The 26,504-nt window shown below is 41.9% G+C and overlaps 2 protein-coding genes across 5 annotated transcripts; one reads left to right on the forward strand and one right to left on the reverse strand.

Moving 5' to 3' along the window:
- Nucleotides 1-12,581: 12,581 nt before the first annotated feature.
- On the forward strand, nucleotides 12,582-16,530 carry LOC144724174 (uncharacterized). The gene is made up of 4 exons (XM_078603098.1): nucleotides 12,582-12,637; nucleotides 13,425-13,564; nucleotides 14,561-16,327; nucleotides 16,445-16,530. The coding sequence occupies exons 1-4, from the start codon at nucleotides 12,582-12,584 to the stop codon at nucleotides 16,528-16,530; spliced, it is 2,049 nt and encodes a 682-aa protein (XP_078459224.1).
- Nucleotides 16,531-18,588: 2,058 nt separating this feature from the next.
- LOC144729265 (uncharacterized) lies at nucleotides 18,589-23,173 on the reverse strand. Of its 4 annotated transcripts, none has more exons than XM_078609402.1 (5): nucleotides 23,076-23,173; nucleotides 22,659-22,835; nucleotides 21,763-21,822; nucleotides 21,520-21,618; nucleotides 18,589-19,747 (listed from the first exon to the last, which is right to left on the reverse strand). In XM_078609402.1, exons 2-5 carry the CDS (start codon nucleotides 22,804-22,806, stop codon nucleotides 19,251-19,253), a joined length of 804 nt encoding a protein of 267 aa, XP_078465528.1. In that variant the 5' UTR covers nucleotides 22,807-22,835; nucleotides 23,076-23,173; the 3' UTR covers nucleotides 18,589-19,250. The 4 variants fall into 4 exon arrangements, with proteins under 4 accessions (XP_078465528.1, XP_078465520.1, XP_078465539.1 ...); XM_078609394.1 differs by having other exon boundaries at nucleotides 23,031-23,155; XM_078609413.1 differs by having other exon boundaries at nucleotides 22,659-22,811; nucleotides 23,031-23,151.
- Between the last annotated feature and the right edge of the window lie 3,331 nt (nucleotides 23,174-26,504).

Consider the following 26,504-nt stretch of genomic DNA (forward strand, 5'->3'; position numbering starts at 1 on the left):
GAACCGGCCATTAAGTCGTTACATGCTGCATGCATGGCCTGTGCTGGAAGACCGGAGTCGCAATTTGGAGAGTTTGTAAGGACATCAGCTCGAGCCATTCATCAAGTTCAAGTCAATTTATTTAGGTGTAGCCCTGTGAGCCATTCGGCTCTTGAATCGGGTGCAACCGCAACAAACAAAAAAACATTTTAAAGTGAATATGTGACTGAGTGCAAACAGAAAATCCAAGAAGAGACAGCAAAATATTGCAGAAAAATCACCGTACACCAAAGCTGTGTGCAAAAATCCCAGTGGGATGCAATCACTCAGAAGGTGCTGCCAATTTACCCTGACCTCACCGAGATGCACCATTGTAGATATTCGAGGGGGGAGGGGGGGGTCAGACATTTGTGACGATGTGTGACGAGGGGGGGGTGGGGGGGGGTTTGAGAAATGTGATGTCACATCAAAATGCGCAACTTTAAATACACATAAATTAAATAGAACTGTTATAACAACACAAATTTTGATTAATTTTCATTATTAACTATTTGATTATTTAAATTTACTAAGGTCACCTTTAATTTATTTCATGAAGGAGCATTTTGCTTCTCCATGGGAGAATGGAAAACCATAAATGTAGCAATTTTTTTTAATGATTGTTATTAAACATTTTGATTCTAATGATTCTACCAGGGCTTTTCATTCTGTGGAATGAATATATGATTGTTATAATTGTACTCTCATTTTGCTTCGTTCTACTACAAAGTTTCTAGTATTTTTTTTAAATAGTTATAATTACTTTTAATATTTTATAATTACAAGAGAATTTAAATAAAATATTCTGAACATCTGCAGTTTTAGATAAACGTTGAATATTTTCAAGTGAATTTTATGTTAAATTTCAGATTTCCAACCCCTCTTTTTTAATTCGTGTTTTCTCCTACAACATCAGAGTGCAGCGCCACATTAAATCGCACTACAATGATAATAGTTTAAAGTTATTTGAAGCATATTTTATTTTCAAAATGGAAATATGGGTTTTGGGGAGGGGGCAGAGCTTTGGGACGTCATATTTGAGGGGGCTCTGACTTTTTGTGACGCCGTGTGACGAGAGGGGGGGAGGGAGGGGTCAAAAATCGGCCAAAATTGCGTGACGTCATTTATGGACGACCCTTTACCTTTTCAACATTGCCCTTTCGACCCCAAGAAGTTATGGCTTTTAACGCATGCAATAATGGCGTTGTGTAACTCATCACAGCAATATATGTTTTTTTAGCACTGATCCATATATAACTGTACATCTCAAATAAAAGGTCAAAGGTTCACATACATGTTCACACAACCATCGGCAACTCTCAGGCAGGAATGTAAATTCCACATTTGAGTGGTGTGGAGCAGTCTTTGCATAGCACAACCACTTTCCAACTCTACGGCAGTTTATAAACTACGTACAAGCTCTCCACATGTGATATTAAAAGCACACGGTGTGTTACATTTAAGACGTCACCTTATAATGTGACACTCATGTATATTCCCAAGCCACTGTTGGAAAGGTGATTTCTCACCTTAAATAAATAAAGAACGTATCAACCACAGTCTCTTACGCAACATTAGATACGTGTACGTGGTGAATAGAATTATTGTCGAAATGTCTCCATGCTTAAATGTATGTATCCACGTTGAACTTCTTTTGCATCGTACGTAGCTGACCGCGATAATCGAGGGTCTGTAAAAACGAGCATTGGGAAGAGGGGCTCATCTCTTTTGGTGATCCTGAGACAGTCGTTTAAATGTCATAATTGTAACAAATATAACCGTTGACCTCCAATGAGCACGGACGGCTACGTACTTCGTGAAAGAAGTTCAACGTGCATACAAAGACCCCCCGTATAGCCTCAACAGACTGTTGGGGCAAGTGCTGTTAGCGAGCACCTATGAAGGCCGGCACCGTGGCACACGAGGGGGTGGGTGGCCAGCACCACGCCCGGGCCGCCTTTGTCTCCCCAGTGGCGATGTGTTTACGCATCGCAACAGGTACTCATTTGAGGCTGAGTCGACCTAGGGGGAGGCCCTCAGGACCGGTTCAGATAATCGTCACCGGTGGTGCCGGCCGTGAGCAGGAATCGAACTCGGGTCGCCAGGTTCGAAGCGCAGCGGTGCGCTAACCGCTACAACGCTACCCCCCCACCACACACACGGACACAGACACACGGACAAACGTGGTTCTATTCACACCCGAGAGATGGTGGACTGAATTAGGCTCGTTTCAATTGCAACTCACATTCTCACCTTTGAGAGTCTCCCTGCTCGACCCAAAACACAGATATAATTACATCGTGCGCTTGCAATGTACAGAGGTACAAGCCCTTTGTTAATGCAGTGCTGGATGAAGATGTTCCCGTGTAGCCCTGGCAGGGGTGGGGGTCGGGTGTTTGTCCATACTTCACGTTGATGATTGTCGTCCTGTACATCATCATTAATAATACGATTGTTATTTAATTTGTGTACTTTCAGGGGCCGTCCATAAATGACGTCACGCGATTTTGGCCAATTTTTGAGCCCCCCTCCCCCCCTCGTCACACGGCGTCAGAAAAAGTCAGACCCCCCCTCAAATATGACGTCACAAAGCTCTGCTCCCCCCCCCAAACCATATTTCTATTTTGAAAATAAAACATGCTTCAAATCACTTTAAACTATTGTCATTGTAGTGCGTATATAATGTGGAGCTGCACTCTGATGTTGTAGGAGATAACACGTATTAAAAAGGAGGCGTTGGAAAGCTGAAATTTTGCATAAAATTCACTTGAAAGTATTCAACATCTAACTAAAACTGCAGATGTTCAGAATATTATATTGAAATTCTCTTTAAATATAAAATATTAAAAGTAATTATAACTATAAAAAAATATACTTGAAACGTTGTAGTAGAACGAAGAAAAATAGAGAGTACAATTATAACAATCACATATTCATTCCACAGAATGAAAAGCCTTGGTAGAACAATTAGAATCAAAATGTTTAATAACAATCATTCAAAATTTTTACAAAATGTATGCTTCTCCATTCTCCCATGGAGAAGCAAAATGCTCCTTCATGGAATAAATAAAAGGTGATCAAATAGTTAATAATGAAAATTAATAAAAATGTGTGTTGTTGTAACAATTCTATTTAATTAACATTTATTTAAAGTTGCGCATTTTGATGTGACGTCACATTTCTCAAACCCCCTCTCCCCCCCTCGTCACACATCGTCACAAATGTCTGACCTCCTCCCCCTAGGTGCGTGACGTCATTTATGGACGGCTCCTTATATCACAATTGATGCAAGAGTGTCAAAATAACCACAATATTCCTTTACGTGTTGCAGCTATTAACAGAATGGCCTGACATACATTCTGAATCACGTATTTACTCTGCGTACGTCCAACAACATTGACGCGTTCCCCTTTTGCCGCCTCTCAGTGTAATTTCAAGCGACCCACGTTCTCCGTTACACTCGTCATAGTTTATTCTCTTCTCTGACGTTGGCGCTTCACGACTGCGGTTGCCCCCCCTCCAGCCACCCCCCCCGCCGCACCCCCCCCCCCCCACAACTGAAGAGGAACCACCCCCTCTCTTGTGACCATTTTCCACTTGCACAGAAAGGGTGGCCTCACTCGACCCGTGCCACCTATCAACTCGATCTTCCACCAAGCCCAACCTTAGCAGTTTGTCCTCCAGGAGAAATGTTGCGTCTGCTTTTGCAGATCATTTAAAATTCCACAATTATTGGCAGAATAGCCTGCATTTTCAATATTTTAACGTCATCAAACAATGTAGCCAGTCATCTAAAGATCTACTCATAGACAAGTTATGATCTCTTTCATCTTCTCCCATTATCTTTGTCAAACCTAAGTCGGTGTTTTTGAACTTCGTTTATCCAGTCTTTGTCAGAGCGTCATCATTATTACTATCTTAAATGACGATGGCCTCTCATCATTTACGACAATTATATCCAGAAAAACACTCTTTAATTAAAACCGAGCACATTAAAGTGGCAAGCATGAGTCAGTATGTCTATGTATGCTTGCCATCAATCCTTTGGAGATTATGGGTTTAATCATCTTCAAACTCACATAGTGCTACACCAACAACGATGTTTTCCCTTCACGTTTGCTCATATTCAGTGCACAATATCAGCCCGAACAATACTGCACCAGGCTGTTCTGGGGAATTATTGCCTGTGGCGTCAAGCTCTCTGACATATGTAGCATCGGTCGTAACCCAGTGTAACCTCACGACTCAGAAGCCATACCTCATGATGTCATCACCGGACGTGCGTTGTGTGACCTTAATGCACAGTCGTGCGTCTGCTCAAGTCATCCATCCCTCAAGGGCATTTATTGCTGCAACAGGTTTCCCCTTAAAACACCTCAAATAGACCAGTAGAGCTATTTGGGTCTCAGTCTCCTGACACTCCAAGGCTCTAGTTGCACATCTTCACGTCAATAGAAAAATTTGTTCACGTCAATTGCTATAATTTTAGGACAATGAGCAAAAACTCTATTGCCCTACAAACAACAACGCCCTTTCAGCCCAAGACGCGATGACTTGTGAAGCATGTCGTCAAGGCTGAGTGCTATAAAACTACGAGTTCAGACCCCGAGGCTCACATTTTCTTCACGTAATTAGATGGGTTACTTGATGTAAAGAGATGCAATTTTTGGCACCGGCGCTTATATAACCATGTTTAATCATGAATGCGAAAGCAAACGTTTAAGGGGTATGATTAGTCACGCCAGGCACCCATGGTCCTTCAGGCAGGAATGGACATTTCCACGTTTCATATTCTTAGGTTTTTTCGGTAAAGTCACGTAGGTAAAAAATAAAAATTAATAAAAGTAAAATAAAATAAAAATCACGACGTTTCGGAGGCAACACAAGCTTCCGTCTTCAGGTGGAACCGTCACAGCACGATAGCAGCTGTAACGGTTACAGCTATCGTGCTGTGACGGTTCCACCTGAAGACGGAAGCTTGTGTTGCCTCCGAAACGTCGTGATTTTTATTTTATTTTTATTTAACTTTTATTAATTTTAAATTTTTATCTACGCGACTTTACCGAAAAAACCTAAGAATATGAATCCTTGCAGTCACGACAGCTTCAAATCTAGAATTTCCACGTTTGTATGGTGTGGAGCAGTCTGTCTAAAGTACAACCACTGCTGAACTCTATAACAGTTTGTAAAATACAAGCTATCGCTCTCTCTATATGTGATATATAAAATAAAACCCCACCATGCGTTACATTTTAAATGTCATGTTACACTTAAGTATATTTCCAAGCCACTGCCGTAAGAGTTATTTCTCATCTGAAATAACTAAGGAATTGATTAGTTACAGTCTATTAAACAGCACGAGACGTGTGTACGTCGTGATTAGATCCCATTTCAAAAGGCTTCCATGCTTAACATGAGCATTGAAAGGAGGTGTTAGTCCTGAGACAGAGCTTTAAATTCACATCCGCACCTCCGATTATCACGATTAGCTGCGTAAGGTGCAAAAGACGTTCAACATACATTACAACTGTTGACTTCCCACAGTGATACTAATTTTGTTCACCCCTAAGAGATGATGGGCCCATATTCTTGGTTCTTTCGGTAAAGTCACGTAGAAGGGAAATAATAAATAATACAACGTAATAAAAATTCTCACGACATTTCAGCCACAACGCAAGGACGGCTGCTTGCGTTGCGGCCGAAACGTCGTGAAAATGTTTATTGCTTTATTATTTTATTATTTCCCTTCTACGTGACTTTCCCGAAAGAACCAAGAACATGAATCCCTGCAGTCACGAAAGCTTTAAATCGAAAAATGATGGACCCAGTTAGATTTGTTGCAAATTTAACTCACATTCTCAGTTATGACAGGATCACTATTCTACCAACATGGTCGTGATCACGTGTAACATTATAATTTACAGTGCCTTGCTAATCCACTGCTTGTTGGCCATACTTCACGTTCAATATTTTGGGTTGTGAAAGTTTTGGGGGGAGTGCAGCAACGATTTAGATATTTTCTTGGTTCTTTCGGTAAAGTCACGTAGAAGGGAAATAATAAAATAAAATAAATAAACATAATAATTTTTTTACAATTATATTTGTATTATATTATTTTATTATTTTATTACTATATTATTTTATATTATTTTATATTATTATTTTATTATGTTTTATTTTTATTATTTTATTATTTCCCTTCTACGTGACTTTACCGAAAGAACCAAGAAGATGAATCCCTGCAGTCACGAAAGCTTTAAATCGAGATTTAGATATTATGACTCAATGCTGTCGTTGGCTATGTCTGGGGTTCAAACTCGAGTAGAGCGCGAGCTAACCACTGCTCCACAATCACCCCCCCCCCCAACCTCCCAAGTGTTATATTACAATATAATTAATGTAATGCTCTCAGGTTCTATGAATAGCAATCATCGACGTTCACATGTGCGTGGATATGATGCTTACGTACAACTCGTGGGACAGTACCGTTACATATTGATGCTTTCGTTTAAACAAAACAAAAAAACTGCAATTCCTGTACTTTACTGATCTTGCACACTGACCAGTGCGGTCAAGTATGGCCAAGTATTGGAAGTCCTTCATCCAGCAAGTGGATTTACGAAGAGGCCACTGCGACCAGGGGATCAGCAACCTGCGACTGCGGAGTCGCACCCTCCCCCACCCCGGTGGCTCTTTCGCTCCCCCCCCCCTTGTGGTCAGCCGTTTAAAAAAACCTTTAACGTTAAATATAATTCAACGTAAACTTAATAGAATAAATGCGGCAGGGAATGGGGTCACTATGGATTGTCTGCGTGGTGACAAGAACATCTACAATAAATGTAAAAAAAATACTTAAACGTTAAACATAATTGAACGTAAACTTAATAGATTAAATGCGGCAGGGAATTGGGTAACTATGGAATGTGACTACAAATTGTACAACAGTCAAACTGTATTGTTCAAGAATAACTAAAGGGGGGGGGGGGGGGGTTGGGGGGGGACTAATCACCGATTTAGTTTAAGTCGGAATGTGGGTTGTCATCTGCTGTGTTTGTGTTCAAGTAGCTCTGCGCGTGACGTGGCTCTCGTACTATGTTGGTCAAAGACGTAAACAAATAAAATGGCTCTTTTCGATTTAAAGCTTTCGTGACTGCAGGGATTCATCTCTTGTATGTACGTATGTTAAACTTCTTTCGCACCGTACTTAGCCAACCGTGCTAATCATAATGATGGACTCCGGTGAGTGGCAAATATAGTACTGTCATTTGTTTCAAGTAATGTATTGGTAAGTAGAGGATATTAAACTGAAGTGGCTTCAGAACTAGAAGTTGATCAGAAGTCTATTTCCCGAGTAAAGCCCATTGAGCCAAACAGCTCTTTGTCAATGGCGACTCTGTGTGTATGCACATCTGTGTGTTCGTTCTTCGTTAATTCCCCGTGTAGCCTAAACAGACTGTTGGGGAAAGTGCTGTTAGCGAGCACCTATGAAGGCCGGTACGGCGCACGAGGGGGTGGGTGGCCAGCACCACGCCCGGCCGTTTTTGTCTCCCGAGTGACGATGTTTACACACCGCACCAGGTACTCATTTGAGGCTGAGTCGACCTAGGGGAGGCCCAGGGCATCTGTGTGCATACACATTTACACATCACAAATATATAATGATTGTGTCGTGAGGCTGCTTTGAATTCAACTTTTATCAACTGACTATTTTATTATAAATGTAACTATTTCTTATTAATTTCAACAAAGTGGCCAATCTTCTTGATTCTTTCGGTAAAGTCACGTAGAATGGAAATAATAAAATAAAAATACAAAATATTTTTATTCTAAAAAAAAATACAAAATATTTTTATTTTATTATTTTCATTCTACGTGACTTTACCGAAAGAACCAAGAAGATGAATCCCTGCAGTCACGAAAGCTTTAAATCGAAAAGTGGCCAATGTATGAAGTTTAAAGGCAAAATTATAAGGCATTTTTATTATACTAATAGGGGTTTTCCCCTTTTTTCTGGCAACAAAACTGATACCTTTGTTGCCAGAAAAAAGGGTAAAAACCCCTATTAGTATATTTTGGTACTGGCAAAGGAGGTCCCACATTTTTATAATTTCACGGCTTCCAACAATAGTCAGATTTCTGTATTGAGCATTGCTATTTCACACTGAAATCGCTGGCCGTTTCGTGAACGTCATGTCAGCCTTGGCTACGTCTCTCCATAATCCGCTGTGGGACCACTCCTTACTTATATTTGACTCATTGGAAACGCGAATGTATTGTTTACATTTACTGAATATTCAAATATATGTTGCAATATACTTTACACGTATTTTTACACATCTCTCTATATATAGGAAATTTTATTACAAAACAGTTTTCAAATGTGTTTAATTTTAATGCAATGTTTTAGTGCATTGCTTCTGTTGTTGCATGTGCAATTGGTTCAATTGAGTCACCTACGTAGACTTGGAGGCAACACATTTATTCAACTCCAACACACAGGGTAACTTCCCCTTAACAGAATAACAATCTATATGGTGGTGACCACCAGGCTAACTACACTAGTTACAACGTGACTGGTGTAGCTAGCCAGGTGGTGACCACCAGGCTAGCTACACTAGTTACTACACTAGTTACTAGTCACCAGGCTAACTACACTAGTTACAACGTAACTGCTACTACGGACTGGGACCAACAGCTTGGGTCCGGGTCCACGTGTTGGAGACTCGTTGAACGTAGAACGTAGACGAATGTTTCTTCCAGGATGAACAACAACCACGGTCCCTCCCGGGACCCGGCTTATATTTTGTGCGGCGTGGCCGGCTCCGCCCTTGGCCACGACCACCTTCCAGAATCCTCGGGAAGGATCTGGGTCCCAACCACGTGACCACCCCTAGCCCACATTTAGGGCCCCTTTGTAGACTTAACTGGTCACGTGTCCTCTGGGGTCAACCAGAGTGCCATGGCCTCGAGTAACCTCATTTCTACGGCCAGCACTCCCACACCCTGTCCTGTAGGGCTGGCACTGCACGCCAAGCGAGATGCCGTCTACCGCATCATTCAGCGCTCACCGGGCCCTTATAGGGCCGGTACTACACCCACACACCATTGTGGTATCCGCGATGTCGTTACACCGCACGCCGTGCCTCTCTCGGGCCGGCACTACACAGTGACATCCCGCGATGTCACTACACATGTATGAAGATTTTTATGGGATGACATTTAAATCCAACAATAATTAGTAATTGCGTAAGAGAAACCACAACATGCGTTGGCGTTACATATTCCAAATAATTTTATACAAATTATATTCCGCTTACGATATGGATTACCTCAGTGGGTATTGTTTTAATTTAGTTTCATATCACATATATATTATTTTGCTATGGCTAGTGCGTTGCTCATGCATATTTAATTTTAAAACATTGAGACTTATAAAATATATCGTTTCATTGGAAGGAGTGATGGTGTTGTATTACCGAACTGTATGTAATTGATTCACTGCTATCTCTACCTGACCAAAACTTACTTTTCTTATGATGGTCAAACAAGACTTAACCACCATCATCCATGACAAATTATTTTCTGCTTTTCTCGGTTAAAGCTATGTGTATTCATACCAAGGGCGATCTAATTACTATCAGCCTGTGTGTTTGCACATCTATCAGACAAGCGACTGAAATGATTGTACTATTGCTGTTGTGTTAATATTCCTTAACTTAGCTGCCGTTAATGCACCGGAACCTCTGGTCGAAATAAGACTCAAACAAACCCGATTTAAACCCAGAGATATTTCCCAATAAAGGCAATACAGTGCGTAATAAATCTTGACTTAAAGCTTTAGTGACTGCAGGAATTCATATTCTTTGCGTTTTTCGGTAAAGTCACGTAGATAGGTTCAAAGAAAATAACAAAAAAACTACGACGTTTCGATCGCAACACAAGCGGTCGTCTTCAGGAAAATAATATATCTTCTTGGTTCTTTCGGTAAAGTCATGTAGAAGGGAAATAATAAAATAATACAAATAAAACATAATAAAATACAATTCTCACGTCGTTTCGGCCACAACGCAAGCAGCCGTCCTCAGGTGAAGAACAGGGCTGTCGGAAAGACAGCGTCTGAATGAACACCACCATGCTTGGCAGCGTATATTTAGACTTAAATTGTATTTTATTATGTTTTATTTTTATTATTTTATTATTTCCCTTATACGTGACTTTACCGAAATAACCAACAAGATGAATCCCTGCAGTCACGAAAGCTTTAAATCGAAAATAATATAATTCCCTTTTCCTGAAAACGACCGCTTGTGTTGCAATCGAAACGTCGTAGTTTTTTTGTTACTTCTTTGAACCTATCTACGTGACTATTACCGAAAGACCCAAAAAATAGTGCGTAATATTTCGCGCTCGCATGCGCCATTGACGTAGGTAAATAAGTGACAGAGAGCCAAAGGCACGTTATAGATCTGCTCAAACGCAACAAGGACGGGAGGATGCGTCGAGGGTGTGGCGCGAGACTCGTGAAACACTCGAGGACGATCGTGCTTCGTATCAGGTTGTGGGTTTTGGGCAAAGCCCCCTTCCGACGGTTGAGCCGCAGGGCGTGACTCACGACCAGGATGCGCACGTCAGGTGAACGTTACCTCGGGTGATAAAAATATCCCACCGCGAGAGTACAAAAAGGGGCACCAACTCTGGTGGAGGTTAATTCGCTCGCGCATTTCCCTCCGAAGAGATTCTACAGGTGACAATACGGAGCAGTGCGATGGAGACGACGAGCAGAGCTGGTCTTCTGGCGGCATTCGCGATGCTTCTCTTCTGCATGGCTCCTGCCAGCACCTTTTGTAAGTGGACGCAAAACGTAACACTCTTAGTCTTAGCTGAGTTGCATGTCACATCATGTTGCTTTAGATTTGATGGGCAAATCGCGTGTACTTTGCTTTCGTTTTGTGCTTTTAGCTATTTTGTAATTGTATTACATTGGTTTTAAATTTGTTTAGGTATCTACGGTAGTTTGCTTTTGCAGGAATATTGCACATTGCTACTATATTATATATAAACTTGACTACCTAGCGCGACACTGAATCACTTGGGACTCGCTGGGTATTTTTTTTTTCATTCACAGTATTTCGTACATACCATAGTTGTATATGTGTTGTTTTGTTTTTACATTTTAGGATGTTCTTAACTATACATCACAAATTAATTTAGGTAACGATGGGTGAGAGTGTTTCCCTGCCCCAACGAGCAATGGATTTATTATCTCTGTTGCCAGCACTGAGCCAGTGGTGGTTCGTCCACATTCTCATGGTGAGGGCAGTCTTTTTAATAGACTGTAAAAGTGGATTTTCTCTCAAAGTGCCATTGACATAGAGATATTAGCAGCTGAATATAAAGGAAGTAATAGCCAATTGGCTTACTTCAACTGGGACATTTTTGACCTCTACTCAATTCTCTAAACGAATTTTATTCAGTGCAAAATTATAATTTTCCCACCTCAGATACACATGATCAGTTCAACAAAATAATATAATTCAATAATTATTTTTGTGTACACGTGCCTGTAATCCATTAAGTTGTCTGCTGCTTAACATAAAGTATGAAACAAGTATTGTACGTGCTGGCAAGTGATTGTAATGGTATAGTAACAATTGTATAATTTATAACTTTATGTGAATTTGGTTTTGGAATGTTATAGATATGACAATAGACGTAGTATTATTTGTGCCAAAATGAGTTTTCTAGCCCTGCTAGCGTATCATGAAAAATGTACATCAGCCACCTACTCAGTCTAGTGATTGTCTGCGCACAGTTTATTCAACCTGATATATGACATCGCAGGGACCAACGATGATACGTTAGTTAATGACATCGACGATGCAGATTGACGGTGATGTCCTATCAAATACAATGCACACAGTGTGCATTCCACATATTACCCGAATAATGTACACCTTTTGTCCCACTGTCTTAACCGCACTGCCTGTGTTCACTTCTTTTGTGCTGATATAGCGATCGGAGCGGTCCGAACAAAGCGAGCAGCCCCAACGATCATACCTCCATACAGCTTGAACGGGGTCGTCCTGGTTGCGTCAGACCTGGGACGGTACCAGCTGACGCAGGACCAGGCGCGTGCCACCTGCATCCAACTTGGATTCACCATCGCCACCTTGGAAAATCTACAGGACGCCCTTGCCCTTAATTACGAGCAATGCAGGTAACACATTGTGTACGGGGGGGCATAGAAGTATGGTACAACAATGGATTTTTCCACACACACACCTCTGCTGCCCACGATGTAGCGCCGTGGCAGGCCGATAACATTTGATAATCACGGGTGGGTGTCGATCCAGGATTAACCCTGCTAAGCTTGAGAGGTGATATTTGTCACATTACTTTGTCGTAGGCAGTACACCGTGTATGCAATGTAATGACGATCAATAATTTAACAAGGTTCAAAGTCAAGTCAAAGTCCCGTCATGCCAAAATTAAAACCATATTCATAATGAAATCGCAGTTGAGTTCCCCAGATAGTGGCGCTTAAATAAAAATAATCTAGAGAGATGAAGGGCAAAGTCGACTTCTTTCAGCGGGATGTGAACGCACAATCCTTTAGATTGTGAGTCACACGTTTACGTGCAGGGGTCGTGGTTTTATGCAATACTGGCGGTATGAAGGTGGGAGTGCCATTGAGGGACTCCCACTTTGAAGGACTCCCACAGAGATGAACATATGCCGAAGCTTCGTGGAACGCGGAGGACTCTGACTCAACAGTCTTGTCCGAGAATGTGAAACGTCAGCTGGAATGAAAACCGATTAATGATAAAGCAAACACCACAATTTTGTCCGGTGGCTTCATAGTAGTCCATGCTTAGAGCCCCAAAACCGACATTTACAACCCAAGAGGGCATTCGCAATAATACGACCAAGCTGGCACAAATGAAACAAAAATATTATTTGGGTATTTCGGTAAAGTCACGTAGATAGAGAGGTTCAAAGTAAATAACCTTTGAACTTATCTACGTGACTTTACCGAAAGACATAAATAATATAAATGCTTGCAGTCACGAAAGAATTAAGTCAAGACGAATTTGTTGTTGTTGTATCAGATGTTTTAATATATGTTTTGTTACTGATCTCTTTCAATTCAATATTTTGTTCAGTGCCTTCCCTAGTTTCGTATTTATTTTGTGCTAGTTATAATTTTGTATCTGTTTAGATGCCACCTGAATTTGTGAATGCCGATGCAGAATTACGTTTTGCTGCCCATTTCATATTTACTTTTAAAAACCACCGATGTCGACACCGGAGCACTAACACATCCACGCGTGTGTTTGGTTTGGAAACGAGTGAGAGTGCTATTAAACTCTGCTGTTCTCTCTTCTGCTCTGTGTGGATTCGTGCAGGTATGGATGGATTTCCAAGCTCAACACCTACGTGCTCCCACGCGTGACAAGCGTCATGACCTGTGCGCGAGGCTATGTGGGACTGTTTCAAGTCACCACCTTGCAGCCTCGGCAGTTTGATGGGTACTGCTATAACAGAGGTGTGTATGTGTGACTTCTCTGTGTGCTATAAAGAAGGGTCATCTCCCGAAGTGTCGTAAAATGTTATACGTTTACCTGTTAAGTCAGTATTATTGACGAATGTGCGAGTTTTATTCACGTGAAGAGCAGTAGCCCTGCAATTCCAATAACCGATTTAGAGCCACCCATATTTGCGACATTGTATGTTGAACTTCTTTCGTACGTTACGTAGCCAACCGTGCTCATCGGAGGTGTGGGGGAAGGACAACAAACCAAACGGAAAAGGCAGTTTGCATATACAGCCCTTTGGTCAATTATCTGCTGCATGATGGCCTCCCCGCACCTTGTGGCTTGTGGGGGTCATTTGACCATACTTCACCACGCTGGTCAAATTCTTTGGGTCTTTTGGTAAAGTCACATAGATATGTATCTAGCTACGTGACCCCTGCATTTGAATTCCTGCAGTCACGAAAGCTTTAAGTCAAGATTTAACCACGCCGGTCAATTTAGGTTTCAGAAGGTGGAGAGTAGCATACACGATGGAGGATGGATTTCTTACAGTACAGCAGCGGATTGTATCGTGCTGCCCACCACATAGACCTGCAGCTTATTACAGCCATGGTGGTCACTCAAGCAAGCATCGTTCAGGCTCTGCCCGGTTTAGTTCCCATGATCTGACAAGATCGAGTGCGTTCCAAACGATTTGGTCATTTGACATGATGTGAACGTGGCAAACGAAACCTATCATATGGCTCTTTTGATTTGAGTTGTCTTTATGTGACAGTCTGGTGCAGTGTCGAAACATCGCCGCTGGCTAGCCAAAGCTATGGGATTGTGGTGCTGATCACACCACCGATCACGGACTCTTTGTGTTTTGTCGTTCTTTTGCGTACAGGGCAGTGGGTAGGTATAGTAAGCAATTGCCTGTGATAAATCAGGAATGTGGGTAAATCGAGTTTTATATATATACACTTAACTGACACACATTGCTTTTTTTGTCTCTGTCAATCTTCCAGCCCGCGACACCACCATTACCAGCTCCACCACACAGGCCATCAGCTCCACCTCACACGCAATCAGCTCCACCACACAGCCCATCAGCTCTACTTCCACCTCACAGGCAATCAGCTCCACCACACAGCCCATCAGCTCCACCTCCACCACACAGGCAATCAGCTCCACCTCCACCACACAGCCCATCAGCTCCACTTCTACCTCACAGGCAATCAGCTCCACCACACAGCCCATCAGCTCCACCTCCACCACACAGGCAATCAGCTCCACCTCCACCACACAGCCCATCAGCTCCACTTCCACCTCACAGGCAATCAGCTCCACCACACAGCCCATCAGCTCCACTTCCACCTCACAGGCAATCAGCTCCACCACACAGCCCATCAGCTCCACCTCCACCACACAGGCAATAAGCTCCACCTCCACCACACAGCCCATCAGTTCCACCACACAGGCAATCAGCTCCACCTCACAACCCATTAGATCCACCTCCACCTCACAGTCCATCAGCTCCACCTCCACCACACAGACAATCAGCTCCACCTCTACCACACAGGGCATCAGCTCCACCTCACAGCCCATCAGCTCCACCTCCACCACACAGTCCATGAGCTCCACCTCACAGCCCATCAGCTCCACCTCCACCTCACAGGCCATGAGCTCCACCTCACAGCCCATCAGCTCCACCTCCACCACACAGGCCATTAGCTCCATCTCACAGCCCATCAGCTCCACCTCCATCACACAGGCCATCAGCTCCACCTCACAGCCCATTAGCTCCACCTCCACCACACAGGGCATCAGCTCCACCTCACAGCCCATCAGCTCCACCTCTATCACACAGGCCATCAGATCCACTTCACAGCCCATCAGCTCCACCTCCACATCACAGCCCATCAGCTCCACCTCCATCACACAGGCCATTAGCTCCACCTCACAGCCCATCAGCTCCACCTCCACCACACACGGCATCAGCTCCACCTCCATCACACAGGCCATTAGCTCCACCTCACAGCCCATCAGCTCCACCTCCACCTCACAGGCCATCAGCTCCACCTCACAGCCCGTCAGGTCCACCTCCACCATACAGGGCATCAGCTCCACCTCCACCACACAGGCCATGAGCTCCACCTCACAGCCCATCAGCTCCACCTCCACCATACAGCCGATCAGATTCAGCTCCACCTCACAGCCCATCAGCTCCACCTCCACCACACAGCCCATAAGCTCCACCTCCACCTCACAGCCCATCAGCTCCACCTCCACCACACAGGCCATGAGCTCCACCTCACAGCCCATCAGCTCCACCTCCATCACACAGGGCATAAGCTCCACCTCACAGCCCATCAGCTCCACCTCCACCTCACAGCCCATCAGCTTCACCTCCACCACACAGGGCATCAGCTCCACCTCACAGCCGATCAGATCCAGCTCCACCTCACAGCCCATCAGCTCCACCTCCACCACACAGCCCATCAGCTCCACCTCACAGCTCAGCAGCTCCAGCTCTACCTCACAGACCATCAGCTCCACCTCACAACCCATCAGCTCCACGTCGCAGCCCAGCAGCTCCACGTCACAGCCCAGCAGCTCCACGTCACAACCCAGCAGCTCCACGTCACAACCCAGCAGCTCCACCTCACAACCCATCAGCTCCACGTCACAACCCAGCAGCTCTACGTCACAACCCAGCAGCTCCACGTCACAGCCCAGCAGCTCCACGGCACAGCTGAGCAGCACCCCGCCGCCTACTAACGTGCCTGAACCAGGTGAGACATTCCCCTTTCGAAGCACAAAGTGTCCTGCTGACTTTGGATGCCTCCGGTTGTCTTAGGCAGTTCTCGATGCTTGAGCTGTGTGCCATGTGCCGTGTGTCAACGGTGTAGGTTGGAAGGTGCTCGCTGCCATCCTGATCACAGTCCTGGGTTTGGTGCTCCTCATTTCCATCGGTCTGCTCATCTATTGCTGGTGAGTTTACACCGAGAGTTTAACACGTATGCGTTCGCGACCAATGTAGTCCGTACTAAAGGTTTTGGGTTAGATCGCGTATCAATATAGATCGTGCGGGGTGGGACAAGCTAAACATAAAAGCATTCTTTCCATTTAAAGCTTTCGTGACTGCACGGATTCATGTTCTTGGTTCTTTCGGTAAAGTCACGTAGAAGGGAAATAATAAAATAATAAAAATAAAACTTTTTTCACATTTTCTTGCTGTGGTTTTCACACCTGATGATGATTGATTGTGTTGCAATCGAAACGTCGTGAGAATGTTTTTGTTTTATTTGTAATACTTTATTTTTTCCCTTCTACGTGACTTTACCGAAAGAACCAATAATATAAAAGCATTCCACTGTATATTAATTAACTGTGAATAGCCCAACCAATAATAGGTCCTGCATATTCTCAAATTAACAGGATGCATTGCAATTTATATGACTACATTGACCGCCCTCTGGCCCTGATAGGCTAACAGTGATGACATCTCCTTTACTCACCTCTATCTAAAACCGTAGACTTCTTCACAATTCTGGCTAATCGCCACAGAAGCTGGTTGTAATCACCAGCGAAACGTCGTACCCGAATTGTAAATATTGTGGGTTTTCTCTCCAACACACCAGTGTGCTGAAGTAGTAACAAAATGGCACGTTTTGTTTACGTGATAAACCTTACTCAATGGCTGTCTAGGGTGGTGGCGGGTTTAACTTCCTCTCAATATGATAATTGTTTTTTTACCCTTCTATCTGGCAACAAAACTGACACCTTTTTTACAAGGAGTCATGTTTGCATAGAACACAATACCTGCAGTCATAATGCAAACAAAAAACATAACTCTGATAATGTATGCACTGTCCTTGAAGTTGATTGGTCCACACCCGAGACAGCTTTCCTTCGAGCCTAGTCTCACATGGGTTGGACCAGATGACGCCAAAAGGTGCGCCTTTTGGCGTCATCTATTTTTTACTGGCAAATGAGGTTCCAATGGTGTAAATTCCTCTCAATAGTTCAACAGTTCACTCGATTGCCCAGACAAATATGGTCTCTTAAACACCATTTTACATTTTTCAAACGATTAATGGATGTGCAATTGACTGTTTATCTTTTTCCAGTCGCCTTCAAAGGCATCAGAGGTGGACTTTGTGATCCTGGCGACCTGGAAATCCTTCATGAACATCACCATCACATGGATCATTATTTTTTACTGTATATGGATTAACGTAATTTAATTATTTAAGGTAGCTTGTAAACCACTTTGCGTATTATGTTGATCATTGGGTCTTCGCATAATTTATTGTATTGGTGTAATGTGCAAGAAGTTTATGTAAAATGTACATATTCTTTATTTAAATTGCATGTAATGCAAAGATTTTGATTTAAACACCAACGCAGTGTTTATGTATATTGTTGCTGTTTTTGCCAGGATTTTTCTGTTGCGCGTAGCCACTTTAAGATGTGTCTTGTTCATGTTTTTGTTTTGTTGCGGTTGCACCCGAGTCAAGAGCCGCATGGCTCACAGGGTTATTCCTAATAAATTAAATCAATGAAATATATATATACACATTTGTACTTCTGATTGTGTGTTCTTAATCAAATAAACAGTGCTGATGTATAATAAGTAAACATGAATATAGACTCATTTGTTCTCAAGTGTGGTGTGATTGTCCAGCCATTTTGGAAAATGTTCTTGGGGAGCGACATGTCCGCCAGAATGCAAAATGGCTGATCCGGAGATCACGCTGGTGGCTTTTATTGGGTTTCACACAGTCCCAGGAATTCGTGTTCACTCATCCATTCCTCTGGGTGCATGAAACATATTGTTGTTGTTAAAAATGTCAGTTGCCAAGACAATCTCTCTCCTCTTAAACATATCTGGTGGTGGTGGGTGGGGGGGGGGAAACAAAACAAAAACCATTCCCAGCAAATGTGAATGCATTCACTACAGCCCTACAAATGTACTGTGAGTTTGACGCAGATCATGTGAAAAATATAGCAAACACACGAGACAACATCATTTATAGATAAGATAACCAAGTAGAAGAGTTACGGTTTATTGCGAACAGATAATTTTATTTTGAAACCATTGATGACTTAATGATTCAGAAATCAAATAATTCCATACCACGTATTACTTCGCAAGGATTTTAATTGTAAAGATAATAGGAATACACCAATGAAACAGACAGCAGATTGGGTAAGAGACATGCAACAATACATTGCCGTTGATATAATATCAGATCAGTAACATACTCACCACTTCTGTCGGGGAAATTAATAATATTTAATACAAATGTAACAAGAATATAAACGTCTGGCGATTGAGTAAAAGTTGATTCAGACGTTGTTGGTAATTTAATCTCAGCATTGGGTAAGAAACGAATATAAAAATATCTATTTACATAGAAATTTGATTTCACAGGAGACATTTGCGATGTAATAAAAATGGTATGGCATATGGAGGATCGAGGGAGATACGTTATTGATGCGGGCATCGGAGTGGCAATTTAGAGTGGCAATGACTGCGAAGAAGACAAAGGCTAATTATTGGATACTGTAAGAGAAGGCCTGCAAAGTCTCATGTCGTCTCTTTATTACACGTGCAATCTAGCTGACAGAAAGTGTGGTAGTTAATAGCATTGTTTGTGACATTTAATTGAACATCGTGTGTTCTCAAAATTAGATGAAAGTTTAAGTAGTTCAGCTGTAAAAGTTCAATATAAAACCAGAGAACACATTGTCTCGGGCATAGTCAACAAAGATGCCATTATTGGTGGCATCAATATCGAGCCAAACCGTGTCTCCCTTATCCAGATGTTGCACGATGCTCCCACCCATGTTTTCAGCCCCAGAATCTTTTGTTAGTTCGTCAGTAACAGTCAGGATGGTTCTGGAATTCCGTTTCAGAAAGGCTGTTAAGTTTTTCCCAGAAACTGAGAGGTAGAACGTGAAGTAGTAATACCCCGGATGCTCACATTTGAATTTTCCTGTCTGAGTATTGTAATGCTTTTGTAAGTTAGCAATTTCCAAGTCGTGTTTAAGTATTCCAACCGTGCTCTTTCTTCTGTAGGAGGTTTTGACTGAGAAAGCGGATCTCGGCAACATGTATGGGGAGCCCTTTGCCCCATCATTTCCATTGTATCCCCTGGGTCCTCGGTCTCCGTTTGCACCCATTGTGCCCACGTGCCCCGGGTCTCCTGTATGACAGACACAGATTTAGATATTCATCCAGAATTCCCTCGTTATTCACGAATTTGCTATCCGCGTTTTTGGCTCTCTGCAAATGGCATCCGGAACTCCGCACGACTGCATCGAGAGAGAGAGATAAAGAAAGTGATGAGAGATAAACTGATGAGAGATAAAGTGAATAGATAAAGTGATGAGAGAGAATGTGATTCGGGAAAGTGATGAGATGAAGTGATGAGATAAAGTGATGAGAGAGAAAGTGATGAGGCAAAGAAATTATGTATTATGATAATGTTCATGCATTTTATTAGCCTATGCATTTATTTATAGTCATTGATTATCCGTGAAATGTGCTATTCACGAGCATATCAGTAACATATCCCTCGCGAATAAGGAGGGAATATATTCTTGGTTCATCTTCTTGCTTCTTTCGGTAAAGTCACGTAGAAGGGAAATAATAAAATAATAAAAATAAAACATAATACAATTTTCACAACGTTTCGGCCACAACGCAAGCAGCCGTCCTCAGGTGAAGAACAGAGCTGTCGGAAAGACAGCGTCCTAATGAACACTGCTTGGCAGCGTACTGTATTTTAAGCTGGGTGGGAGGAGCAGAGCACCTTGACTAAGGAGTTTACATATCAACAGAGGAATTTAGCATGTTGATGACAAATGCAGATATGGGATTAGTCGCTCCTTGTGGAATGTGTAGGCGGTGGGGTGTCTCAAAGTCATATTATGCTCGTGTATTATGTAGGATTAGCAGTAACAAAGGAAGGAATTTTTTTTTAATAATTCTAAAGAACTGCAAATACCCTACTACCATACTATAAACCGATGTGAAAAAAACGTAATTTAAATTACATCAATATAATCAATGTACTCAATATACTTAAGCTGAGCTATTAATATTAAGTAACTGGGTATACACTACACTATATAATGACTTATTATACCTTTCAATCTAAATTACACTGTGTAATATCGTATACACAGCCCCAATATAAGCTCTAACATTATGTATTGTATTCATATGTAGGAGAGAATACTGTAGCAGAGTGTTCAACTCGCAATCTCAATGAAACAAGTTTAAATCCCTCTGAGGCAGATAGAATGAATATTACTTCGTGGGAATTAAAATCGTCAGTATATGGAGAGATTAATCATTGCCATAGAAATGTAGCATTTTGAAGCAGGCTGACACTTTTCTTGATTGATAAAACAATAGTAGTTGGTGCTGGTGTGCTAAATACATAAATTCCACCATGTTGAAAATTTTATATATCAAGGCTACCATTGTAATAATGGTTTTGTACTTACAGTGAGTCTAGGTTTCAAAAGTAATGGGTTAAAAGTTACCCCATGTTACAAAAACCCACTCAAATGAATCTGTTTACAAACAACTTCAGAAGGTTGCCAAGCCTATTCACAGTGTATCAAAGTCTCATCATTGTAATTTTACTTGCTCGAACCCAAAACTTCGCCTAAAACAAAGTGTTTATATTCTCAGCAGCTCTCCCGCGATATGTCTCACCTGATGACGATTGCTTGTGTTGCGATCGAAACATCGTGATATAGTTTTTTATTTATTTGATCTATCTACGTGGCTTTATCGAAAGACCCAAGGATAATAATAAGAAAGTGTTCAATATTATGCTCGTCTCTGGGGATGAATTGCCTGTGGATTACTACCCAGGGAAGGTTTAGATAAGTAGTAGTAGGAGTGGGCATGCATGTCGAAAGAGAGGGAACAGAGGGGATGGTATGGAAGTGTGAATTGTACCTCTGGCTCCCTGAACACCTTTGTTTCCTTGAGGCCCATTCTCACTCATCGGTGCGTTGAGTCCATTCTGTCCTTTGGGTCCTTGCATGCCAGGGAGGCCTGAACAAAAAACACATATGCTATTACAAGTTTATGCAACTTGTAGCTTCACATTTCAAGATTTCTAAGTTCCAGTGTTCACTTGAGACCACAAACTGACAGCTGTACAATTTTTGCACAAACCTAATGAATGGTTTCACACACCTGTATTCCCTTTCACAGCTTCGCCAGGATCTCCAGGTTCACCCTTTGCTCCGTCTGCTCCTGAACATACAGAAGCAATGCACATTTTCACACCAAGCTTTACTCGATTAAATACTCCAACTAGGCAGTATTGTTATCAGACGATAGATTTGCTGCACATTTGTTGCTGAAAACCAAACACATTTAAATGCCCGCGGTTGGTTTTCTGGTATATTCTATTTGTTTATCCCACGCATGTGTTTTTTTTAACTTATTTAATTTTCAAAATTTGTGTGGTTTAGATCTTAATATTTGTATATATAGATTTCTTATTTTTTTCTTCCAGCATTATGCTACAGTTAAAAGTTACAATTTTAACGTACACATACAGCCCTTTTGCCAATCGACTGCTGGATGAGGGCCTACACACATGTTGCTGGTCATGGGGATTAATTGACCATTTTGCAGCACACTCACAAGGTGAGAGTTTGTGAAGGCGGGGATCACATATGACAGGAGCATAGACACACAGTAAAAACTATGGATTTTGCTTCACTGCCCTGTGCCGACCACTATGTAGTCATGTAATAAATGTTTCATCTTCACATATGCAGTTAAACAAAAAATATGTTTTTGTACATCAATAAAATATCCGTATAATACAACCAAAAATAGCAACAAATACTGTGTCAGATACAACTTGTGAGAAGTGATTCTGCCCTGAAAGTTTAATTATCGACTAATTCTCTCATTCTTTGACTGAATTGTACGTGACCTAAACATGCCTCACACGTATCACGAATAGCACAGCGATATAAAGCACTGCTCAAATTCACCTGCTCGTGTCTAACTTTGAATATAGTGGCGGTGTAATTCACAACGCGTTGCTGGCGAGGTCAGAGGAAGATTTCACTCACCATCCTGGCCGTCGGACCCACGCTTCCCGTGTTTGCCATGGATTCCTAGATACCCCTTCTGCCCCTCGCATCTTGGTTCTCCCTCTTCGGCAAAGGTCCCTGCCGACACCATCAGCAGCATCAGCGTCCACGATATCCACGTGTGCATAATGGCTACGAACAAAAATGCACGCTCATCTGAGAAAAAAAAACAATTATACGTTAAAGACAAATTCCACTTTAAGATTCAATGCAGAAAATTACAGAATATAATTTTGTTTTAAATACATACACTCTTCATCAAATAAAATAACGCCACTGTTTATAATGAATAGCTGAAAATATATAATTTAAAACACTTCGATTAAAACCATGATCTAAGTTTTAAAATACCAATCACAAATTCTGCAGGGTTTCTTGAGATTCTCTTGAAATTACTTTAAGAATTCCACGCAGATTTGTCCAAAAATGATTACGCCGTAGGAATGATTTCCGTGTCGTTAATTGTGATGAGGCTGTACAAAGCACTGGGCTTTATATATTACCATGATGTGAATGACTGCATCAATGACATCACATTGCATGCTGTTTTGTTCAGACCACTTTCTCCTTTTTAGTCGGAAAACCCTCGTGACTTTGTAGCTTAGTGTTTAGGCATATTTTGTTTTTAGTGGCGTGTAATATATAACCCTTTGTCAATCCACTGCTGGATGAAGGCCTCCCTATATCATGTCAATGTTCACTCGTGTATATCAATCTGAATTTAGACAACTGTAGAGAAATTAAAATGTCAGCTGTTGTGAGCCTGACAAAGTACATTTAGACAAAAAGTTTACTCTACTGATCTTTTTCAATTATTTTCATTCAAACACAATTACAGAAATAATACATAGTTCAAAAGTAAAAATTATAAAGTCTCTATAAACACAAGTGAGCAGTGGAATTGCGCTTATCTCACATTTAGGCCGATGAGCCAGTGGCATAAATGCTAAATGTCCTTAGCAAGAGGCAGTTTATCCTCAAGATAAACATGAACAATAATGTCTCACCTTTAAAAAAATGCCTTTTGCATTCATTTTGTTTTCAAATTATTGTGTGGTATACGTAAAAAAGAGACCAGATGGCTCAATGAGCCATTCTGTCTACAGGAAAGCAACCCATACTGATGCCTACCTAAAACCTGAATCCCACCACCATCCATCCCAGAAAAATTCCCTCATCAAAACTCTACACCATAGAGCTTAATGTATCTCCGACCATGAACACCTAACCAGTGAACTCAAACACGTACACCAAGCTTTCAAGGCGAATGGATATTCTGACTACACAATCCGCAAAGCCATCACCCCAACCGTGAAGAAGGAGCCATCTGAAGATCCAATCAAAACCATCATCTTGTCATACATAGCAGGGGTAACCAAACATATTTCCAAAATCTTGAATAAACATAAGATCCAGGTCCGATTTAACACAGTGCATAAAATTCATGACCTGATCCAATCTGTGAAGGACAAGATTCCTGACATGCAATATCCCGGCGTCTACAAACTAAGCTGTATCTGCGGTAGCAGTTACATTGGGGAAACTAAGCGACATGTATCAGACCGTGTTCGTGACCATAAGGCAGATTTGAAACACGGGAGGACCAATACTTCTGCCGTAGCTGATCATTATTTTAATACGGCTGGCTCACGTGAAATTGATTTCTCTAAGACGAAGGTACTTTGCAAACCCACTGGCTATCAGCAAAGATTAGTTCATGAAGCCATCCATATATACAGACACAGACACAATTTCAACCGAGAAGATGGGTATAAACTCAGCAATCACTGGAAGGACGTTATCTGGCCGTTATGTTTCCATTTTAGACCTGGCAGCCAACTACGACCATCACGTCTAGCAGCAACCTCCACCGTCAACAGTGTGAGTGTGTAAAGCGAGGTGCAATGATTAACTGGCAGCCCTTTCATTGGTGGAAACCCACCACCAGCGCCGTCGCTGCCCATCACTTACATTAACATTAGCTGCCCCGCCATGCTGCTGCACCTGAGCTACGCCCATGTTAAACCTCTACCTGGCAGCCCTTTCAATGTTGGAACCCAGCACCAGCACTGTCGTTGCCCACGACTACTACCATCACTTATATAAACATTAGCTGCCTCGCCATGCTGCTGCACCTGAGCTACGCCCACGTTAAACCTCAACCTGGCAGCCCTTTCAATGGTGGAACCCAGCACCAGCACTGTCGTTGCCCACGACTACTACCGTCACTTACATTAACATTACCTGCTGACACTTGAACTACTTCCATCTTAAACCTTTATAAACAGTTTGCCTTTAGAGGCTAACCCCGTTTTCCTGATGACGACCGCTTGTGTTGCGATCGAAACGTCGTGGTTTTTATTATTATTATAATTTTTCTATCTATGTGACTTTACCGAAATAACCAAAGAATAGGTGTACATAATATATATGTTCATGAACATTTGCTGACAAGCCCACATTTAAATATGTGTGCAAGAGAGCTCCTGTTAACCACGGTGATGTGGAGGATGGCTATCACAGATCCTATTATCCGTAATCTTATCTGAAAATGTACTCTACTAATCTGTGAAGGGGGGGGAAATCAGATAATTTAATTAATTTGTTCACATGGCTCCTCTTGCGCATAATAGGAAGCCGTTCCACAATGCAGGATGAAAAAAACCAGGATAATCGTGGATAATAGGAAGAATATGGTCTCCAATAGGAGTTTATTAGACGCTGGAGCTCCTGTGGATAACAGGAGTCAAAGATCAGAGGGTAATTGATAAGTGAAAAGGAGTTCTGTAACATGAATTCCCTATGATGTCAGACCATATGTTTTATTTATTTTATTTTCGCATACTTTGGAAATGTTGTCCTGGCTTTTATAGACTGAAATCTCTCCAACATTTCAATTTTTTCCGATGGCTGTAAAGATAAATTTTAAAACGACCTAACCATTAGTATTATAGCACTGACTTATATCGTGCTTAAATGTACATCGAACTATAGAAGATGAATGCAATGTGCAATATTTCATTGTAAATTGTTATATTTTAGACGATGAAACTGCATGTATTGCACGTGAAATGCAAAGCAAAACACTGTGCACATTGTAGTTTGAGGTCTAAATTTAACTAAAAGGTCAGCAAATAGTGCTTTAACGTGTAAACATCATATTTCTCAGCGAAACACAGAGAATAGAGGAACCAACAAAGACGAAGTAGAGTCAGCAGCATGCATCCGGGTGGAACCTCCAGTCGTTGAATGACAGGCAAACATGTTGCTGAAGTCTCCAAGTTTTATGCTATTTGGCAGAACCGGAGAAAGTTTTCCCTGAACCCCATGTCTGGTAGGAGTTGATCACATCTGAAAAAAATTTAAGCTGTTACAACTAAGAGCAAATGAGATTTAAAAAAATACAAAGGAGATGGACAAAAAAAAAATAAAAAAAAAAATTGGTTTGATTTGAGTCGTGGCCTTGAATCACGACAATTGTGTCAGTACACGCACAGCGCTTTGGTCATTCCACTGCTGGATGAGGGCCTCCCCTCCCCATGCGGGTTCTTTTTTTAATGATAGTTCACTAAATTTGTCCATCTGGATTGAATGCAGGGAACATAGATGCGAGAACAGAAGTGCAGTCCAACATTAGATGTAGCTGCACTGCTCTCTGCTACCTTACTCACTGTTACCCTGCAGTCCTATGACAACCTGTGTGTGCACTGCGGTCTATTCATGCTCAACCATGCTTCGTTTCTGCGGTCTGATGGGATCGGGCACATTCTAAATGACTTAGTCATAAGCGTTTGGTGATAGGAGGGGTGAATCATGAATTACACA

This window comes from Lampetra planeri, chromosome 2 (assembly GCF_965212315.1).
Source record: "Lampetra planeri chromosome 2, kcLamPlan1.2.h2, whole genome shotgun sequence".
Taxonomy (NCBI): domain Eukaryota; kingdom Metazoa; phylum Chordata; class Hyperoartia; order Petromyzontiformes; family Petromyzontidae; genus Lampetra; species Lampetra planeri.

Bases quoted from the DNA above. Each gene is read 5' to 3' on its own strand.
- LOC144724174 (XM_078603098.1), top strand. From the start codon at position 12,582: ATGAAGGGCAAAGTCGACTTCTTTCAGCGGGATGTGAACGCACAATCC. The intron at 12,638-13,424 runs GTGAGTCACACG...GGATTCGTGCAG, and splicing joins AACGCACAATCCTTTAGATT to GTATGGATGGATTTCCAAGC. The intron at 13,565-14,560 runs GTGTGTATGTGT...TCAATCTTCCAG, and splicing joins TGGGTACTGCTATAACAGAG to CCCGCGACACCACCATTACC.
- LOC144729265 (XM_078609402.1), bottom strand. From the start codon at position 22,806: ATGCACACGTGGATATCGTGGACGCTGATGCTGCTGATGGTGTCGGCA. The intron at 21,823-22,658 runs GTGAGTGAAATC...CTGTATGTTCAG, and splicing joins TGGGTCCGACGGCCAGGATG to GAGCAGACGGAGCAAAGGGT. The intron at 19,748-21,519 runs GTACAATTCACA...TCTGTCATACAG, and splicing joins AGGTGTTCAGGGAGCCAGAG to GAGACCCGGGGCACGTGGGC.